General features: G+C 39.5%; 1 protein-coding gene across 4 annotated transcripts in view; it reads right to left on the bottom strand.

Moving 5' to 3' along the window:
• Positions 1-10,115: 10,115 nt before the first annotated feature.
• DST (dystonin) overlaps positions 10,116-18,305 on the bottom strand; it is a 289,353-nt gene continuing 281,163 nt past the window's right edge. For 2 of the 4 annotated variants that reach the window (XM_030446905.1, XM_030446906.1), the window contains 5 exons: positions 17,621-17,689; positions 16,656-16,855; positions 16,117-16,224; positions 13,318-13,441; positions 10,116-11,357 (listed from right to left, as the gene is read on the bottom strand). In XM_030446905.1, the coding sequence (XP_030302765.1) occupies positions 11,092-11,357; positions 13,318-13,441; positions 16,117-16,224; positions 16,656-16,855; positions 17,621-17,689 (767 nt within the window). In that variant the 3' untranslated portion in view covers positions 10,116-11,091. The remainder of the gene's footprint in view (positions 11,358-13,317; positions 13,442-16,116; positions 16,225-16,655; positions 16,856-17,620; positions 17,690-18,305) is intronic. The other 2 variants (XM_008495643.2, XM_030446907.1) reach the window with 1 other exon arrangement.

Below are 18,305 nucleotides of genomic sequence, written 5' to 3'. Positions count from 1 at the left end.
TGGATGGTCCCCTGCCTGTCCTGGTTCTTGGAGCTTTTCTTCCCCAGGTGCAGGACTTCACACTTCCCTTTGGTGACCATCGTGAAGTTCCTGCCTGCCATTTCTACAGCCCATCATGATCCATCTGAGTGGCAGCACAGCCCTCTGGTCTAACAGCCAGTCCTCCTAGTGTTGTATCATCTGAAGAGATGAAGAGCAAACCCCAGACTTTTTTTACCAAATAAACATGATGGGGATGATAACACAGGAGCAGAAGTACACTTCAAGGTATCCTCCTGGTGGATCCTGATTGCACAGCCCTAAAGCTGCCACCTAGACTTTAAGATCACCATCAGGTCACTCATCAGAGGCACAGTGGGGCCACTGTGCAGAAGGCCATTTGTCTTGTTTGTGCTGCATCATGCCATTCTCAGTCATAAGACTAAATCAATTACATGGGAAAATGGGGGAGAAATAACAGTTGCTTATTACAGAAGTGCAAAGGCTCTGAGATACAAGGAAAATGTCAACAGTTTTTTAATCGTTTTTTTTCCATGTGGTGAACAATCTCCTTTTGCAGTTTATCTTTCTGAAGAAGGAGGGTGCCTACTTTCTATTTATATCTTTGCTGGGAAAGACTCAGTGTTTTGATTTTATTAGAACGCTATTAAAACAGAAACATTCCAGAGCCCCAAACTGAAAGATAAATTCATATCCATGTTTGTATTTCCCTCTACCCTGTGTTCCCTTGCAGAAACACTTGTGTAGTGTAACTGCTCAGCTCATACATTTATAGCTAGCACATCCACTGCCTTCTCCACCAAATAATCCTCTATCATAGATAAACATAATCCTCTATGAGTAAACACTGATATTTAGCTATTTTTAAAATTAATCATAATTTAAATTTCCAGATAGCTCAGGATTTCTTTTCAGACAAGGAGGATTAAATTTAGGTTCCTAAGCAGTCATAATTAAAGAACAATGTGCTTGAAAGAGAGGGATGTTCTTTTCAGGTTGAGGATTTGATGAGGTTTAGAGTGTGTCAAACCAGTTTCCTGACTTGCCATCAAATTTCCTGAATATTCTCAGCCAGATTGTTTAACCTGCTTCTCCATTTCCTAAGGTGGCATATTCCTGCTTCCCTTCTTTCTGTTCTCCATCTCTCTTGATTGTAAAATGGTAGCAAAGCTTATAGATACTAGAACTAGAACCAGCAGTGCCACAGTAATCACAGGTTTGTATTCAGGATACTTCCTACAGGGGCTGAACATTTCTACCCTGTAGACAATTTTGGTACATGCTAACTTAAACAAACACATCTTGTTTCTCTCTGGGCTACATTGTTCAGAGCAATAATAACTTCACCAGGAGTTTTTCTGCTCTCCTGTCTCATTTGCTTTTTAATTTTAAACACCTCTTTGGAGTACAATTTAGCATGTTATCTCTGACATAAGAGAAAGTTTAGAAGTACACAGTATACTTATCCCTTTCTAAATAAACCACCTATTGGCATCAGGGAATTAAAAAAAAAAGGAAGAGGTATGTATGAACAGGAAAAATATCCTGAGGCAAACCATTGAAGATTAAAGTTAGACCTGCATTTATCTGGGATCTTGACTCTTGCATTCTCACATTGCATTTCATTTCTTGGTTTTATTCAGCACAGGAAACAGAAGTATCAAATAGTTTGATAAATTTTCCATCCAGAACCATGGAATCCAAGAACAAGAAAACCAACCCACTATGAGCAAGAAATGCCATCCCTATTTTTCCAATCCTGCTAGTCAGCACTCTCCATACAGCCTTCAGTTTCACGAGAGAGGAGAAGTGCTGGCAGGATGCCGTAACCACTCACCAGACCAGACAACAAAGAGTTAGAAGTTTGAGGGGAGAGTCACTCTCAGAAGTGCTGAAAACAGAATGTGTTTTGTTATATTAATGTTTATTGGAAGCATAGCATCACCAAAGCATTTCTGAGGCAAACCAAGACTAGCCAGGAAACTAGCACATAGGCTATTTTTCATATTTCCAGTAATTTGCCCCCTTTTTAAAAAAAAAAAATATAGAATTAACAGCAACTCAGGTGCTTTATACTGGTGCCTTACTGAGCTGTGTCAAGAAATTCCCTGTTATCCAGCCTGACAGCTTGCCTCTTTACACCATTTTGCAATGTCCCTCTCAAAAAGACCCTTGCAATGTTATATTGGCTTGAGTTGATTGTTACATTGGCTTGAGAAGATTGTTCATCTTCTCCTGTATTGCCAGAAGAAAATCCTGCCAAAGAACAGCTATTGCAAGATACAACATTAAATCTGGGACTCCTTGTTTTCTTTAAGCCAGTTTTCCCTCCTGAAAGATGAACCGAAAAAACAAACAAACAAACAAACAACAAACCTTAACAGAAAACACAACTAAACACTGATTTTTAAAAACAAAAATTTAACTTGATTTTGGCCATCTTTAATCAAGTCAGTCCCAAAATCCACCCTCCCCCCAACCCCAATGCTCAGAGCCAAGAAACCAGTGCTACACTTTGCTGCTCACACTTTAATTGGCAAGTTCCCTGTTATTTCTACTTGAATTGCACCCTTATTTCAGCCTTTAATTAGGAACTTTTGCTTTTCTTTGTCGTCCATAGCAATGGCATTTTATCACTGTGATATAGTGTCCTTGGAGAGGATCTGAACCAGGACAAAACCTTTTGTCTACAGACACATGGGTTTCAGCCTCATTTCTGCTATTCTAAGGGGTATGAGTAAATTATGCTATAATTTTCTCTGACGTGCATTGTTAACTAGATCTCTCCAGCGATAGACACAGCTGGTGTGCTGGGCTGAGACTACACATGTGAGTTTACACAGGACAATTTACAGCAAAATTGTCTCCTTGAAAGTTAATATCACAACAACAAAACTATGTCTTCTCCTCTTGGATTTTAATCAAACTGATTTTATCTCTAACTCTACCTTCCAAACCATGCATACATCCTTGTGTTTGATTGCAGATGATCTCAGTCTGGTAAACTCAGACACGGGCACTTAATCACAAAAAAACCACCCCAAAACAGAACTCTCCAAAGAAGCACTTGATGTTATCACAACTGGCCAAAATATCGCCTGTCCACAAGTGCTTCTAAACTCCTTCAGTAATTTAACAATAATACCATAATTATTGCACAATTATGGGTTTTTTCAGTAGTTGTTTTTTTGTTTTTTCTTTTTGATGGTCAAATGACATCACTGTGCCTGAACTCAAACTCCCTCAACATCATTTAAGTATTCAGTTGAAAATATTTACTTTTATTTATGGAGATTTGAAGACTATATCTTATAACCTAGAGTTCAAAATAGCATTCAGGACCAGAGCCTGACTACTAATATATTCAAGACACAAAATGAAAATACATTCCTGTATATAGCAGGACACAGAGAGACATAGGACAAGGAGAATATTCCTTAAACTCTGCCACTTTAATTGAAAAACACAACTCCAGCTGATAATCTTTTTGTATGTTAGGGGTTTTTTTTGTTTGGGGTTTTGTTTGTTTGGTTTTTTAAGTTTTCATTGCTATTTAGGAAATTCCTGACTAATTGTCTACTTCTACATGTTTCACTAGAAAAGAATAACATAAACAAGAGAAAAAGTTAATAAAACAAAGGAATGAGCCTGCATTATCTACCTTGTCTTTTCTGCTGAAACCAGTTTGACTCAAATCATGGTTAATAAAAACCACAAGAGGCTTTTCTCTATTTTCTAACTCAGTGACATTTTCTACAAAAAGAGAAATGCTTATCTTTTTCAAAGATAGTGTTTATAGGTATTAATTCTAATTTTCAGCCATATTCTAAGACTAAAGGAAAAAAGTTAAAATTTTGCATTAGGAGGAGAAATTAATACACTGCCAGCAGTCCTTCCAACACAAAAGCATGGGGCTTTGTGAATAAACAAATATGACCACACTAGAAATCTCTAGCTCATGCAAAGTCCTGCACTTGAAGGTTAGAAAAGCAAAAACCACATCTCATGGGTCTGAGCCCCAGTAGGTTACTCCTAATGAAGTACTCACATGCTGCATCAAGTGGCATAAATCCTGATCCACTTCCATGGACCAGCAGGACACACAAAGCAAGGCCATGGTCCATTTTCACTTCCTGAGCAATGGATTCAATTCACATTTACACATGTGCACCTTCAGAAAAGGAAATGCAGCTTCCCAGTTTCCCCCCTGCCATACTCTTTTAGAAAGCCCTTGTGGCAGACACGAAGGGGGTGTTCTGATTCCTGCTGATGAGGAAACACAAGAGCAGATAACAGGCAGTGTTGTCACTGAGAACTATTCCTGACTAAGGGCTATTCAGCTGCAGACCTTGGAAGTTACTTGGGTAATTCTTGCTCTATACATCAGGATCATTTCACCATATTAATTGAAAGCAGCAGCCAGCCCTGAACCTGATGAAGCCACCTGGCAGCAGAAAGAGGACAGGTGCAACATGTGCAGGGCTGTCCCAGCATCACCATGGTCTGACTGGGGGAAACGAGGCCTCTGGCTGCTGGGGTGGGTGTGCCCAGCTTTGCCAGAAGTCTTGTTCTTGTGAAATTGGTTCACCAAGCAGCTGCCTGACACCCACCCCAGCACCAGATCTTCCCATGACACATTTGCTACCCTCTGCCACCAAGAGGGCAGTGCCCCCTGAGCTGACCTCAAGGCATTGCTCCTGAAATGAGGGGAGAGGGTGGTGGCAGTAGCATTAGCAGTAGCCTAGTGCCCCCGTAGCCACTACAGCCTAACAAAGAACTTTTGGCTAGATCTGACATTTTAATGGATGAGATCATGGCAACTTTTTTTGGAGAGTCATACACACATCAATGGAAACAGAATGGGAGCTTGGAGAGGAGAAGAAGTTCTCCTGCATGGAAATCTTTAGAGCTACTAAGGGAGCATCTGGGATCTGAAGTTTCTATTGGCAATTAAGAAGAGCTTTTCCATCAAAGAGACCACATTAACATTCTTTTGCAACATTATGAACAAAACCCTCCTCAAAAATCTTGAAAGATTTAGTAAATCCTCATAAGCTCGGGTGGGGAAGAAAAATTAGGGAGCAGGGACCTCCTCCATCTCCCCCCCAGTTTGCATGCAGGTAACAGATTATTAAAGATTATTTCTTTATTATTTCATCTCCCAGGTAAACACAATGTGCATATAAAAAAGAAATCACACAGAGCAGTCTGTGTTGGCTTAGTGACCACACCAGACAACTTAGGAAGGCTTTCCAGCCTCTGAAAAGGCTCTTGTCAGGCTAATCATCTTCCTCAGCATCAGCAGGAACACTGAGCCATCGCCTCCTGACCGCTCCTCTCCTGATGCTGCCAGGGCTCCCAGGCCAGGAGGCAGCTGTGCCTGCCTGGGGACCATAACCAGGAGGTTCATCCTGAGTTCAGGAGCTGCAGCTCCCAGCCCTCCTCGCCATCTGGCCACAGAAAGCGTCGCTTTGGCTTTTGTTCCAGGGCCACGCACACAGGCTGGAAAATTCAGTTTGCTTGTTTTAACAGGAAATGCTGCCGAGGTACTGCAGAAGGACTGAACCAAGGATTTGCAAACACATACCACAAGGAAAAAATGGCAACAGTGTATAGAAACAGCAGGCATTGCCAGCGTTTTGCCTTTCTGTTGAAAAAGGCATTAGGCTTGCCTATTTTATTGGTGGTTTGTTTACTGCATCTCATTGCATCTTTAGAGAAAAAAAAAATTGCTTTAAAAATTTTTGTTTATGCTTAGCCCTTGAGTTCCAATATAATAAAGTATGCCCCAGATTAATTTCTGACTGTAAGAAGAGCTATTCAAGAAAGTTTTCATCATTATTCATCCATCACACCCAAAACTGGACACTTACATTTTTTTAATTTTCTTAATTCCAGAAAGAGCTATTTATGCATGGCCACCCTCAATTGTGCTTATTAAGAATACCAACAGAGAAAAAAACCCAAACAACCACACCAAAGTAAGGAACACCCCACTTCTTTTGGGAAAACCCCTATTACCTTCCTCTGATCCATAGGAAGAGACACGTCAACGTGGTATCCTTTTCAGTGACTTCAGGTTTTTAATGGTTTCAGGTCTTGAGGATGTTCATGGTCTGACAGTGTCCCGTGAAAGATGAGTCTATTTTCACTGATGGCACCGAGTCCCAGTAGGATGAACGATTGAAGCACCCAAAGGAAACAGGATCCATGGGTGTTTTGCAGAGTTAAATGTGACTGGGAGCAGCACAGAGGTGAACACACTTCTTGTACCTGGGTTTGATGCCAAAGGATCCTAGCAATGCTCAAAAGCTCCTCAAGTTTCTGAAAGCAGTGACTGGACTTTGCACCCAGCTTTCATGGCATCTCCTGAATGTGACTAGAAATGGTGCTAAATGATACAATGGTCCACACTTTGTATATCCCTAAAATAGCATTTTGAGCACCACAACAGTGTGTAAGTGATAACATCCAGCACCAGCAGACTTTCCAAACCATTCATGAAAATCCATTCCCATGTTACCCTAATAAACTCATTAATTTGGGGCAGGATTCATTCTACCTAAAATAGCCATCTATAGGTTAGTTGGCCAGGGCTGAGCTAATCTCAGTGGGATCCTCAGCATCAGCAGAAAGTAATGGACACCTCCCAAGAGGTGTGATGAATCACAGAAACGCAGTGATGCTTTTTTCCAGAGCACCCTTCCAACAATGTTCACTTCAGGAACTTCTGAGCCAGTGTTCACAGCTTTGTGTTAAAACCTGTCCAGGGCTCCACTGAAGATCTCTTTCTTCTGTTAAAACTGACCACCTTGTTCTATGCTATCTTTCCTAGCTTTCAACATGCTATTACCCTCAGGAAGACCTTTCTTCTGATCCCTTAAGTGCTTCTTTGAGAATTTGATTTCTTTTGCAAAGCCATGTGGTCTATCTCACCCTTTGTCCACACCACCTGATCCTTTCAGAAGCTTCCAGGCAACTTTTAAAGCACAACTTCCCTCCAGAAGCTAAGCTCTCTTCCATAGTGTATTTATTCAGCTTCCCATTAATACATAACAGTACTGCTTCTATAATTTTTTCAAGTTCAAACTGATCAGCTGTTTCCCAGAGCTTACCAGTATCTTTTATGAAAAAGTTTCCATATGTTAAGAAACTGGAATCCTCTCATGTTCACATGAGACCTCAAGTGAACATGAGAGGACTGCAGGTAGAAGCTTAGCTACATAACCCTTCAGTTCCAGTAGCAGCCTTTGATGTACACTACTTACTCTTCATTACCTTGTTGTGTTAATTGGGTCTATAAAGTTTCAAATGGGTGTTGGAAAAAGCAAAGCTATGCCCCCTCTTCTGAGCAAAAATGGAGAGTTACTCAATATTTACAGTATTTACAAGCCTATTTTTTCATGCTCCTTTTGAGCTGCCTTGTTTCCTATCTTATACTTTGATCATAGGCTTTGATCATATTTATATAGAGAGATATTTAAAATATAAAGTAACCTGGACAGTGCAACCTTTTCCATAGGTCTCCAGTGTTCTCCCAAGAAAATAACATTGGAGGAGCCCTGGATCAAGCCCTAAAAAGAGGAAAAAAAAAAAAGAACAGTGTTTGGTATTTTTCTAAATGTTGGAGAGACCATCGTGACCTCTAGAAAAAGCTCCAAGTCAGCTTTTCCTGTCAGGACAGAGCTATCATCACTCTGGCTGCCTCTTCCCAGAGGAACAAAAAGCACTGTAGATGCTGACAGCACCTGATTTATGGTTTGGAGTTCTTGCTCATACTCAATGATCTAAGTGCTAAGAACTTTAACTTTCTCATTAATGATGATGCCAGCAAAGTTACACAATTTACCTTGACCCTGCTTTCCTTCAAATACTGAAAAGCAGTTTGAGCACCCAAAGCTGCAATTCATACTATTCAAACAATTTTGGTTCAGAAGAACTACTTAATTATGAAATTATAACCTCTAAAATGTTTTTAGCTGCAGGTCAAATACCACTTCATTAGCAACAGCCAAAATGGTGAACAAGTCTTAACAGAAGGACTTTAATCTGCATAAAAAATACCTCAACAGTTATCAGCTGCCAAGCATTTTCATCCAAGTTACATGTAATTTAAGCTGCTGCTTCATCCATTATTTCTGAAGAACTGCCTAACCTCTGCAATGTTCCTCTTTTTTAACATATATAACTTTTTTTTTTTGACAGAATAACCTACCTGCATTTAACCTGCCAAGATTATTTGGAAAAAAAGCAAGTAACCAAGCCGACTCATATCTCCCCACTTCTGTGTCTGCAAATAGGTTATTCAAATTCAGAACAATTTTTATTAGGAAAGCACCTTCTGGTTTTTTCTACAAAATTCCACTCACCTTGCATGAAGACAGAAACCTCCTAACATGACCACTCCCTCCCATGGCCTGCAGTTAGGAGTAAACATCTAGCTAAATACCACTAGACTAGGATGAGCTCTGATGCTGCCATACAGCTTAAGAACTGGGAAAACCTGAAAGCTGTTAGGACAGCTGTACTGAGATGCAGCAAACGAGCTAATGCTTATTTGCCATTCCTCTGCTTATTTACAGAACACTGCAGGAAGAACTCAGCCCTCTTGTCACATACTATGCCCAACACTTGTAAGCACTCTATGGGGGCTTTCTTATCTGCAAGCTGTGGGGCACAGATAGTCTTGCCAGTCCTATGGCAGACATCAGCCAAGACAGCTATAGGTTCAAATATTGCTGGTATGGCATAGCTGCTTTTAGCAGAGTTTATTTTTATGAAATGCAGTAATTTCAAAATTAAGATTGCATATAACTGCATCCCTATGCTTTTGTGAAGACATGTTGCAGACAAGGCCTCCATTAGTCATCTGTTATCTCAAGATGTAATTAAGAGGCTCTCAAAAGGCCTAAACTGAAGAGCTGCAGATGTCTAAGCCACAAGGCATCACTGGCTCTTCTAATGGCACATTTTTTACTTACAAGTTTCATCTGCAGATTTCAGAGTTTTAGGTGGACACTTTCCCATTTTGAAGGCAGCATAACAGAAATGCAGAAAGCTGAAAATTACTGCAGAAATAAAGAATCCTAGAGCTGAGCCAGCTTCCCAAATGCTAGATATATATTACTCCCTAAACAATAAGGTTCTCACAGCCATGGCTTTCCAACCCTTCTTCCCTCCCCATCACCTCTGCTCCCTCACTGCACAGGAGAATCATATAATACACAGGTATATGAGTCGAGGTACTAAAAGGTTGACTCTACTTGATGTATTTTCATGTTACAGGAAAGCAATCACTGGGTGAATAGCAGCAACAGGAGAGGTGAAAGATGTAAATATAAAGCACCACAGCAGAGATTGATGCTGTAGTATTCAGCAAACATGTACTGATTCCCAAGCAAGCTGCAGTAGGACTGTTTTCTGCCTGCTTCCCACAATCGCTCGCAGAGCTCTGTGTTGGAGGAAATTCTGGCACAAGTAGATTTTGACTGATTTAAGTATCTTTTGAGTAGTATTTTGGTTTTCTGTTTCTTATAAACTGTGTGAGTCAATTTATAAGTCTGCAGTAAGCTCTTGTGAGAACTTGGAAAATACTGTCTTAGTAATCCTGCCAATAGATGTTAGCAGTGAAAGCCAGTACCACTATTAGCTGCCTGTAATCAACTGAGCTTCTGCTTTGCTTTCATCATGCTAAGGGACCATCCATAATCCAGTATTCCCCTAAACCTCCTCTACTTAAGGTATGGCTTTTTGGGGAATATGAACTGTGAGGTTTAGACTATGTGGCCTGCCATACCGGTAGAATTCTACCCGAGTCTTTCTGATATTGTCTAAGAGCATTTTAAGGGATTCTGCCACTACATACTGCAGCCTCTACTCAGTGATTCTACAGCACTCCCATTTGAAGCTGTATCCTTTTGCACTGAAAGTCAAGTATTATTAATTCCTTTCAAAGAACTCATGAATGGCAAAAATATTTCACTGACCAAAAAAAAAAAAAAAAAAAGCAATTCAATTCCTCTTTATACATTTCATACACGGTATATAAATGTCAGTTTAATATGGAGAAAATAATTGTCGACAAAATAATTACATATAATTTCATAAATGATGTATGTGCAATTTAAGTGTTTTATTAAACAAATACAGTAGCTAACCAAAATCTGATTGCTGATAATGGTAAATTACATTAAAGCCTATGTTACTATGGTAATTATTGGTCATCTGAAATTATATATGCCCTAAAACATAATGCAGAAAATTATCTTCCTGTGAAATAAGAAATACAATAGAAATAAAGTTAAGGGACATGTTTATTTCAGAGCTTTCTGCAAGCAAAATTGCTTTGATACAAAATGAGTTCAATGATACAGTGCTACCATCCACTCAAGCAAAAGAAAACCTCACATTTACATGAATGCACTTTATATTGATATTCTTACAGAATAATAGTTCAGATATCCAGAATGTGTCTGGCCTCATTGAAAGCAATGGCACAGAAATGCTGCAAGGTATTGGAGTATCATATTACTGGCAAGTGCTTAATTAACTCTGTGAGTTCTCTGAGGGATGCTGTATAAATAAGGGTATTGTGAATGTGGGTTTCTATTCCTTAGCAGTTTTGATGGACGTCCTTCAGTGTTTGTTTAGTTAGCTCAAAATGTGTAATTGTGTCTTTTGGCTTTTTAGTATTCTCTTTTTCTTTTTTAAAGAAAATAATGAGGTATCCTTTACTGTTAACTAATGACATAACAACAGGTCTATTTTATTCAGGTTGTAGAGACTTACTGTACATTCAGTACACTGTACATTCGGCAATTACTCTTAGTGTACTTTCTACACATTACTGTGTACAACTGTTAGTTTACATTAAAACTCTTCCCCTTTCTCACAGGATATGGCATAAACAAAATGAAATCTGACAAAAATTATACACATAAAATAAGAAGACAAATACACAGATAAGGCCATCTGCAGAATTAAAAATCCACCTCTTGTGATATTTCACAATAATTTCTACATAATATTTTACATCTTATGAACTTAAATACTTAATGCAAAAAGGAAAAGACCTTTGTGGAGCCAATCATATTATCTCTTCAAGGACTTATCCAATTTGCTGGCTAGTGGCCTTCTCTGGGGAGTTGGAATTTTAGAAGGCTTGGCTGATCCTGGCCGAGAACCTGCTCGGGGTGTTGGTCTGCTGGTAGCAGGAACAGTCTCTGACATATCTGAGCATACAGACTGGATTTCTGAAATGTCAAAGTCTGATGCGTCACTGCCTCGGCGACTGCTTGACCTGCTACCAGCCTTGCTTCCTGCTCGGCTTCCAGGTCTGCTTGGAGTTCTTCTGGTTTCTAGAAAGAGAAAAGATACCCATCAGTATTAGACATAAGGATGTAAAAGGTGTCCAGGTCTTGCCTTAGTCTTTGGCAACCTCCAAAATTCCTCATTGCACAAACTAAACTTTAGACCTCTGGAGAGCATGCTAGACAATCATCAAAGTTCCTCTTGATATCCATCAAGCACAAAACAATGCCACTTCTCCCACTAAAGAGAAGGAAATGTGAGATGAAATGCTGAGATAGGTATTTTGTCACTGGAGCACCTCATTAAAAATGCATTATCCTGGCAACTTTTCTTGACTTGCTAGACATGCATTATATATTCACTCAGCCAGATCCCTTCTTTCCCCTGCCATTTTCTCAGCTATGAATTGCAAGAATTTACTATCTGGCCTCTTCAAGCACTAAAGATTTCCCAATATATGTACCTTGGAGACGCAGATGAATATTCCATTTTTTAAATGTGCACCTCTCTTATTAAAAAAAAAAAATCAAAAAAAAAATCAAAACCAAGCAGATGAAAGTTGAAAGTTAACAAGGGCAGAGTACACATTCTCCCAAACAAAGGGCAGAGTATATGTGCTCTGAGCAAGCTGGCTAAAGTGAAATCCCACTCAGACAACGAGCCATGAAGAAAAACCACAACAAAGAATCCTAAACAGAAAAATATTATTGTGGTTTCCCATAATTTTCCAATTACTTATTGCATCTTTTTGATCTTCACAAATCTGCTTCACTCTATGTGTGAAGAACACCAAGTTGAAACTGAAATCTCAGGTGGCTCATTTTTCAAATCACCTATAACTTAAAATACACCTATTCTTTGAACAGGATTTTCCAGTACTGCTCAGTATGCTTTGCAGAGCTTAAGGTGTGAGTGAAAGTCAGCAGAGCTATCTTCTCACCATCTAGTCCTCTCCCTTACACAGAGATGCTCTGAGGATCCTGGAAGAGCACAGTTTCACTGTTTGTATTTTCATATACTTTTTTAAAAAATGTGTCTGGGATATTCCATTAATAAGGTGACCTACAGCTGTTCTGTACCTGCCCTGTTGCAGAATCACAGAATGGTAAAAGTTGGAAGGGACCTCTGGAGATCATAGTCCAAATCCCTCAGGTTCATCTAGAGTGACTGCATAGGATCACATCCAGGTGGATTCTGAATATCTCCAGAGGAGATTCCACAACCTCTCTGGACAGCCTGATCCAGTGTTCTGTCACCCTCACAGTAAAGAAGTTTTTCAGCTGGAACTTGCTCTGTTCCAGCTGGTGCCTGTTGCCCCTCATTCCTGTTGCTGGATACCACTGAAAGGAGTCTGACCCCAATCTCGATACACCCATCCTTTAGCATAATGAGCTAAAGCATTTAACAATATAAGCATTTGCAAGCACTGACAAGTTCCTCCTTTCAGCCTTCTCTTCTCCAGGTTTAAGAGACACAGGTCTCTAAGCCTTTCCTCGTAAGAGAGATGCTCCAGTCTCCTAGACCATCTTTGTACCCTCCAATGGTCCAAAGTCCAATGGACTTACTCCAATAGCTCCTTGTCTGTCTTGTACTGAGGAGCCCAGAAATGCAGTTCTTTTCAATAAAAAAAGAAATGGAAAAGGCATAATTAATTGACCCCTTTGTTCCATCATAGCTGTGCATATCTTGAACACTGTGAAGAACAGAACCTTTTCTTTTTAAGTAAATGCTCCTTCCCTAGTTCCTGAGGTAGAGGCACTGGAGATACCATTGTCAAAAAAAGTGCAGTAAAAAATTTGCACACCCAGAGCTGAACCTGCTGTGCAACCATGTGAAAGACCATTATACTGATTATATGCACTCTTGGCAATACTAACACAGAGACAGCAGAACTTTCACTCCTTTCCATGAGTCTGACATGTCCCTTGCACCCTAACATGACTCTTAAGTATTCACGTGGAAAACAAAGCAAGCAGAAGGATCAAGCTCAAAATTCAAGACACTCACCTGCAAAATGAGCTCTAACTCTGGTAGCTGCTGTTGACAAGATGCCACTGTCATCCCCAGAGTGGAAACCCTTCCCTGATAGATATCCTGGCAGTCTAAGTTTACTTCCTTGAATTGGTGTTCCCTATGCAACAAAAAAAGAAAGATTTTTTTTTTTCCGATTGTCACTGCTGAAAATAAAGTGTGGTATCAGGTAGTGGTATCAGGTAATAGCTTAGAATCTGATTATCATAACATTCACTGTGAATCTGAAATACTGGCTTGAGTCCATATGGACATTTTCCATGATGTGAAGATTTGAACATTCCTTTAGCAGTTAGTATTTGAAGTAGCCCAAATGTAAAACTACAAATTAATCCCACTTTAACAGTCTGCTTGACAGTAACATTTTAGAATGTGTATCTCAATGCATAAGAAACAAGAAAAATGCTACCTTCTCATAATTAGTCAAGCACATAAGATTAGTTGATGGTACATGACTTTATTTAAGAAAGGAGTAGTTGAGGTTTTATGCCTGCATAACTAGACTTTCTACCACTCTGTGGTTATAGGTGAATATATTTTGTTCAATTTTTATAAATATTTTGATGGCAAAATCTGCCAAATTTCAAAACTGGTTGCTAGTAAAAAAGCAGGACAAAAAATATAAGACCACTTTAAAATGTTGTTGTCAATATATTGACCCTGCATCTGTTTTTTCATTCCTAGAATGAAATAAATTTTGATTTACAATCTGCCCCAAATGGAAAGGTTTTTTTCAAAGCCACAAGAGATAAATTCTCAAATCTCAAAATGCACATAACATACTAGATAGGATGCTTATGCAGATAAGAGGAAAACTACAGTATTCATATTTGTTTCATTTAAAAAAATGCTAATATCCAAAAAGAGCAAACACTGTAGTGATGAATGCAACATGTTGAGCTGCCTGGATCATGTGTCCTGTGCCTTTGATCCTCATACAATGGGAGGGACAGAATTAGGTACTAAAAACCAAGATCCAAGGTTGGGAGTCACAGAGACCTGAGCACTAAGCAGCAGCCTGGCAGCTGCCAGCTCAGCCCACTTCTGGCACATCTGAACAAAAAAGGATTGAAATGCTACAGGGCAGACGACCTGCAGATTCTGAGAGGGATGGTCACAATGTTTAACTCTCTTTAAAGCCAAGTACAAGTGCTTAACAACCAGCCAGCCCCACTTTGGAAATCTCTGCTATATAAGAGATTGATCAGGAGGATGAGGAGAAACGGAACGTTCACCATTAGCCTTGCTGAAGCTGCTGCTCTTTGGGCAAGGCATTGGGATAGAATCACTGGGGTAAGAATAAAAAGACATCAAATTGTTCTTCAGATTAGCCCTAACCCCAAATGCAGTCTACATATAAAATACATAACCAAACTCTTGGCTAGAAAATGCTGCAGAATGCTGCAGAAATTCCCTGCAACCCCTTGTTCCATTCATAATATTAAACCATGGTGGCTTACATAAAAGAAACTCACTGAAAATACTGGCAGCTGAAAAAGCAGGTGAGAAATAAGAGTGCCCCCATATGAAACGATGCCTACTGCTTTCACCTTGTAATTCAATGAAAACACCTTCCCAGTCTATAAACTCTTTAAAGTACCATCAATTAATCTTACAATCCAGTTACCAGCTAAAAGATGAAAGAAAATAAAGAAACATATTAGAAACTGACAGCTGAATCAACTTTGTGCTATTGTTAATCATTCTAAGCAACAGCCCTGTGTGCTTCAAGTGCTTTATACACATACATGTTTGCAGCATGCACAAGTAATGCACCCACTTCCACAAAAGGAAAGAGCAAGAAGTTCATTATGCACCTTGGAGCACAGCCAGGCCCAGGTCACCTAAGCTTAGCACTGTAAGGCACCACTTGAACCGAAATTGGCATCAAAGCCCAGGTATGTGAGAGGCAGATACAAGGAGATGGTAGCACAAGCTTCCCCTCACCGAGCTTGCTGTCTAAACCAGGGCAAGAGTAACTCCCACAAGTGTTAACTCAGTCTGCAGCCTGATCCAGCTGCAATCTTTTCACTGACTGCAGTGACATTAGAAGAGACACTTTGGCCCCAAGCCCATTCAAATATTGGTCATACAGCTTGACTGCTGGCACAATCCTAATTGCTGTACTAGCACTTTCTATGTAAGTCATGGGCTAGAAATAAGAGCAAAGCTCATTTCCTGTTAAGTCATTGAATAGCTATTTTATTAGAGCAACGATTGGTCACTACTCCTCTAAAAAACCTTTTGGTTGTTGGAAAGATCTATATATCTCAGTCAGTCTTTTGTACCATCTTCTACACAGTAACTGGGTACTTCTTAATTTAGTGGTTTTGTACTGGAGATCATACTTTATTAAACTCATTCCTGCAGTTCATGAATATTACTCAAACACGTTACATTGTGGACTCAAACAATTTTAGGAAAGAAACCTGAAAAGTATTTAAGCTGTTTTACTGGGGGGAAAAAAATAAAAAGGAGTGCTTTTCCACATTTGCTCATCCGGTTCATTGCATACTGTTATGATTTATTAACCATTTGCACTTTATACATAAATTCACTGATGCTGAATTTTCCTAAAAGTCAAAAACCACAGATGACTTGGCAAAAAAAAATAAAAAGGAAAGAAATGATTCAACACAGGTCTAAGATAAAGACAATGCATTAATATGTAAAGGATATGGCAGCTCTGAAGCACTGAAACTCTAGTGGCTGTTAGTGTAGTGACAGTTTTAGTGAAGGAAGGTCATTAGACTAGAATCTCTGTCCTTACTGTACCTCTGCAGATGACCCTTGATAGTCTGAGGATTCTGGTGGCTTAGGAGTTGACGTTTTGCTGTTTGTCAACCATGGCTTACCATAGTTGCGTGTTAAATGATGGGGTGTCTGTATGCGAAACAATGGTAAATCAAAATATGAAGGACAGTAGATGGAAAACAATGTCATGGAGAAGGATACCAAGGCTTTCACAAGGAGATCAAATATCATAGTACAAATGAAAGCTAAAAAGAAAGAGCTGATGAAAAATGTTCTGAAACAAAGTGATGGCAGAGTTTATTTTTTAAGCAGAAAGGTTCATAGCTCTTTCAGAGTAGTTCCCAATTACCAGTCAGCTCATGCTGCACCTTAAATGTAAAGAATTCCTCTATTCCCATGTTGCAAACAGAGAGTAGAGGAAATATACTGAAGACTTCTCAGATCTTCTTCCCTGTGAGGTATGAAGAGCTCCAATATTGTTGGGGCAAGAAAAAAAATTAAAATCTAAATCCTCTATACCCCATTTGTTAAGCAGTACAGTTTTGTGTATCTCTCCTTACCTTCGGTGTACTTGTAGCAACTGCTTGTGGGGCAGCTGCCTGGCCAGCTTGACTTGACAGAGAAGTAGATCTGTTGGGAGAAGCACCCCTTGAAGAGGGTCGTGACCTACGGCCCCTTGGTCGGAAAGCTGCCATGCTCTGGCTGGCACCATCTGCCAAAATGAACTTTTCACGTAGCTCCACGTTTGTCCTCCCTTTAGCTGCAGCAAAGAAAGTTGTTCATTTACTCAGTTATGAAAATTGTCACAAGGCTGTTTACTGTCATTTTTGCCATGCCAACTCCAACACATTTTAACAGTAAATTAAATGCATCACTTTGTAATGCATTTATTTTGGACACAAAAGAGTTATGTGCAGAACTCGCTTATTCTAATACTTTATGCCAGCAGGAATGAACCACTGTCAAAGGAAGTCAGCGTGATAATGGAATGCTCAACGTACTAAATCATTGTTAATCAATCAACTATTAATACAGAGACACAACCTGATGAGCAGTTTTGCTAACTCTACGGCTACTCATAATAAATAATACTTGCTAGAATGCTCCAAAAGAAATTTCTAAGTACAAATTACAGGAAAGCAGCAAATATATTTATTAAAAACTATGAAGTTACGTAGTTTGGCAACATGCAATGATGAACATAAAATCCAAACTATAATGAGGTAATTGGTGGCTAAGCACTCACACACAAAGAAAAACACACATATGAGAGAATGTTCTGCAAGAATAGATGCAAGACATGTTAGCGTTTAACTGTGTCAGTGTGAATGACAATTGGTTTTGAAACACTCTTCAAGCGTGTTAAAAAAAATTAGCTTGCAAAGCACCAGCCCATGTGGGAACACATGAAGCTAAATGTGATGGGTGAAGCATATTGTTAGAAGTATATATATAAGAAAGTGGGAAGGAAATGAAGAGAGAGGAGAAGAGGAGGAGGAGCAGACAAAGAGAGGGGTTTGCCAACCTATAGTAGGCTGAGTGGTAATTGAAGAGTTTGATTCCGAACGTAACATTTTACTCCCGTGATGATGAACTAGAAAAAATGACACAGGACATGGGTCACATTAAAGAAAATCGTTAGCAGGAGAAGAAATCAAGTACAGCAGCTGCATATGCAAGAGACTCAGAGCACCAGGCCAAAAGACAGGACTCAGAGCAAAAGCTGCTAGAAAGTGCTCTGAGATGAGTTCTTAAAGGTCTCCCAGGCAAAAAGGAAATAGCGCTTGGACAGACTCAGCTGCAGTCCCAAGTTTACTCGTGTAACAGTATTTATCTGCTGACATAAAGAAGTAATATAAACTAAAACGATTTTATATAACTAGATCAAATACTTTTAGAGATGTTTATGACACCAGTTCTTTGAAATGTGATTTATCTGAACACTTGAGTAGTCCTTGGCGGAAATGCAGATTTGGTAGGTGAAATACTTAAGGAAAAGTCTCAACCAGCCCCAGTAACATCAACAACTACTTTGCATCACTGACATCAACGAGACTATGGTCAGGTAGCAATGTACAACGTTCAGTGGCTACATGATTATATGGAGATTGAAATTCCTGTAGACCCACTGTGCTGACTTAATCATCTGCTCATGTGCTTCCCACAAATAAAATAAAATAAAATTTTTAAAAGTACTATAGAGATACCTA

Source organism: Calypte anna, chromosome 3 (assembly GCF_003957555.1).
Source record: "Calypte anna isolate BGI_N300 chromosome 3, bCalAnn1_v1.p, whole genome shotgun sequence".
Lineage (NCBI taxonomy): Eukaryota > Metazoa > Chordata > Aves > Apodiformes > Trochilidae > Calypte > Calypte anna.
Note: the sequence above shows the minus strand (reverse complement) of the source record. Positions and strands in the feature narration are given on the sequence as shown.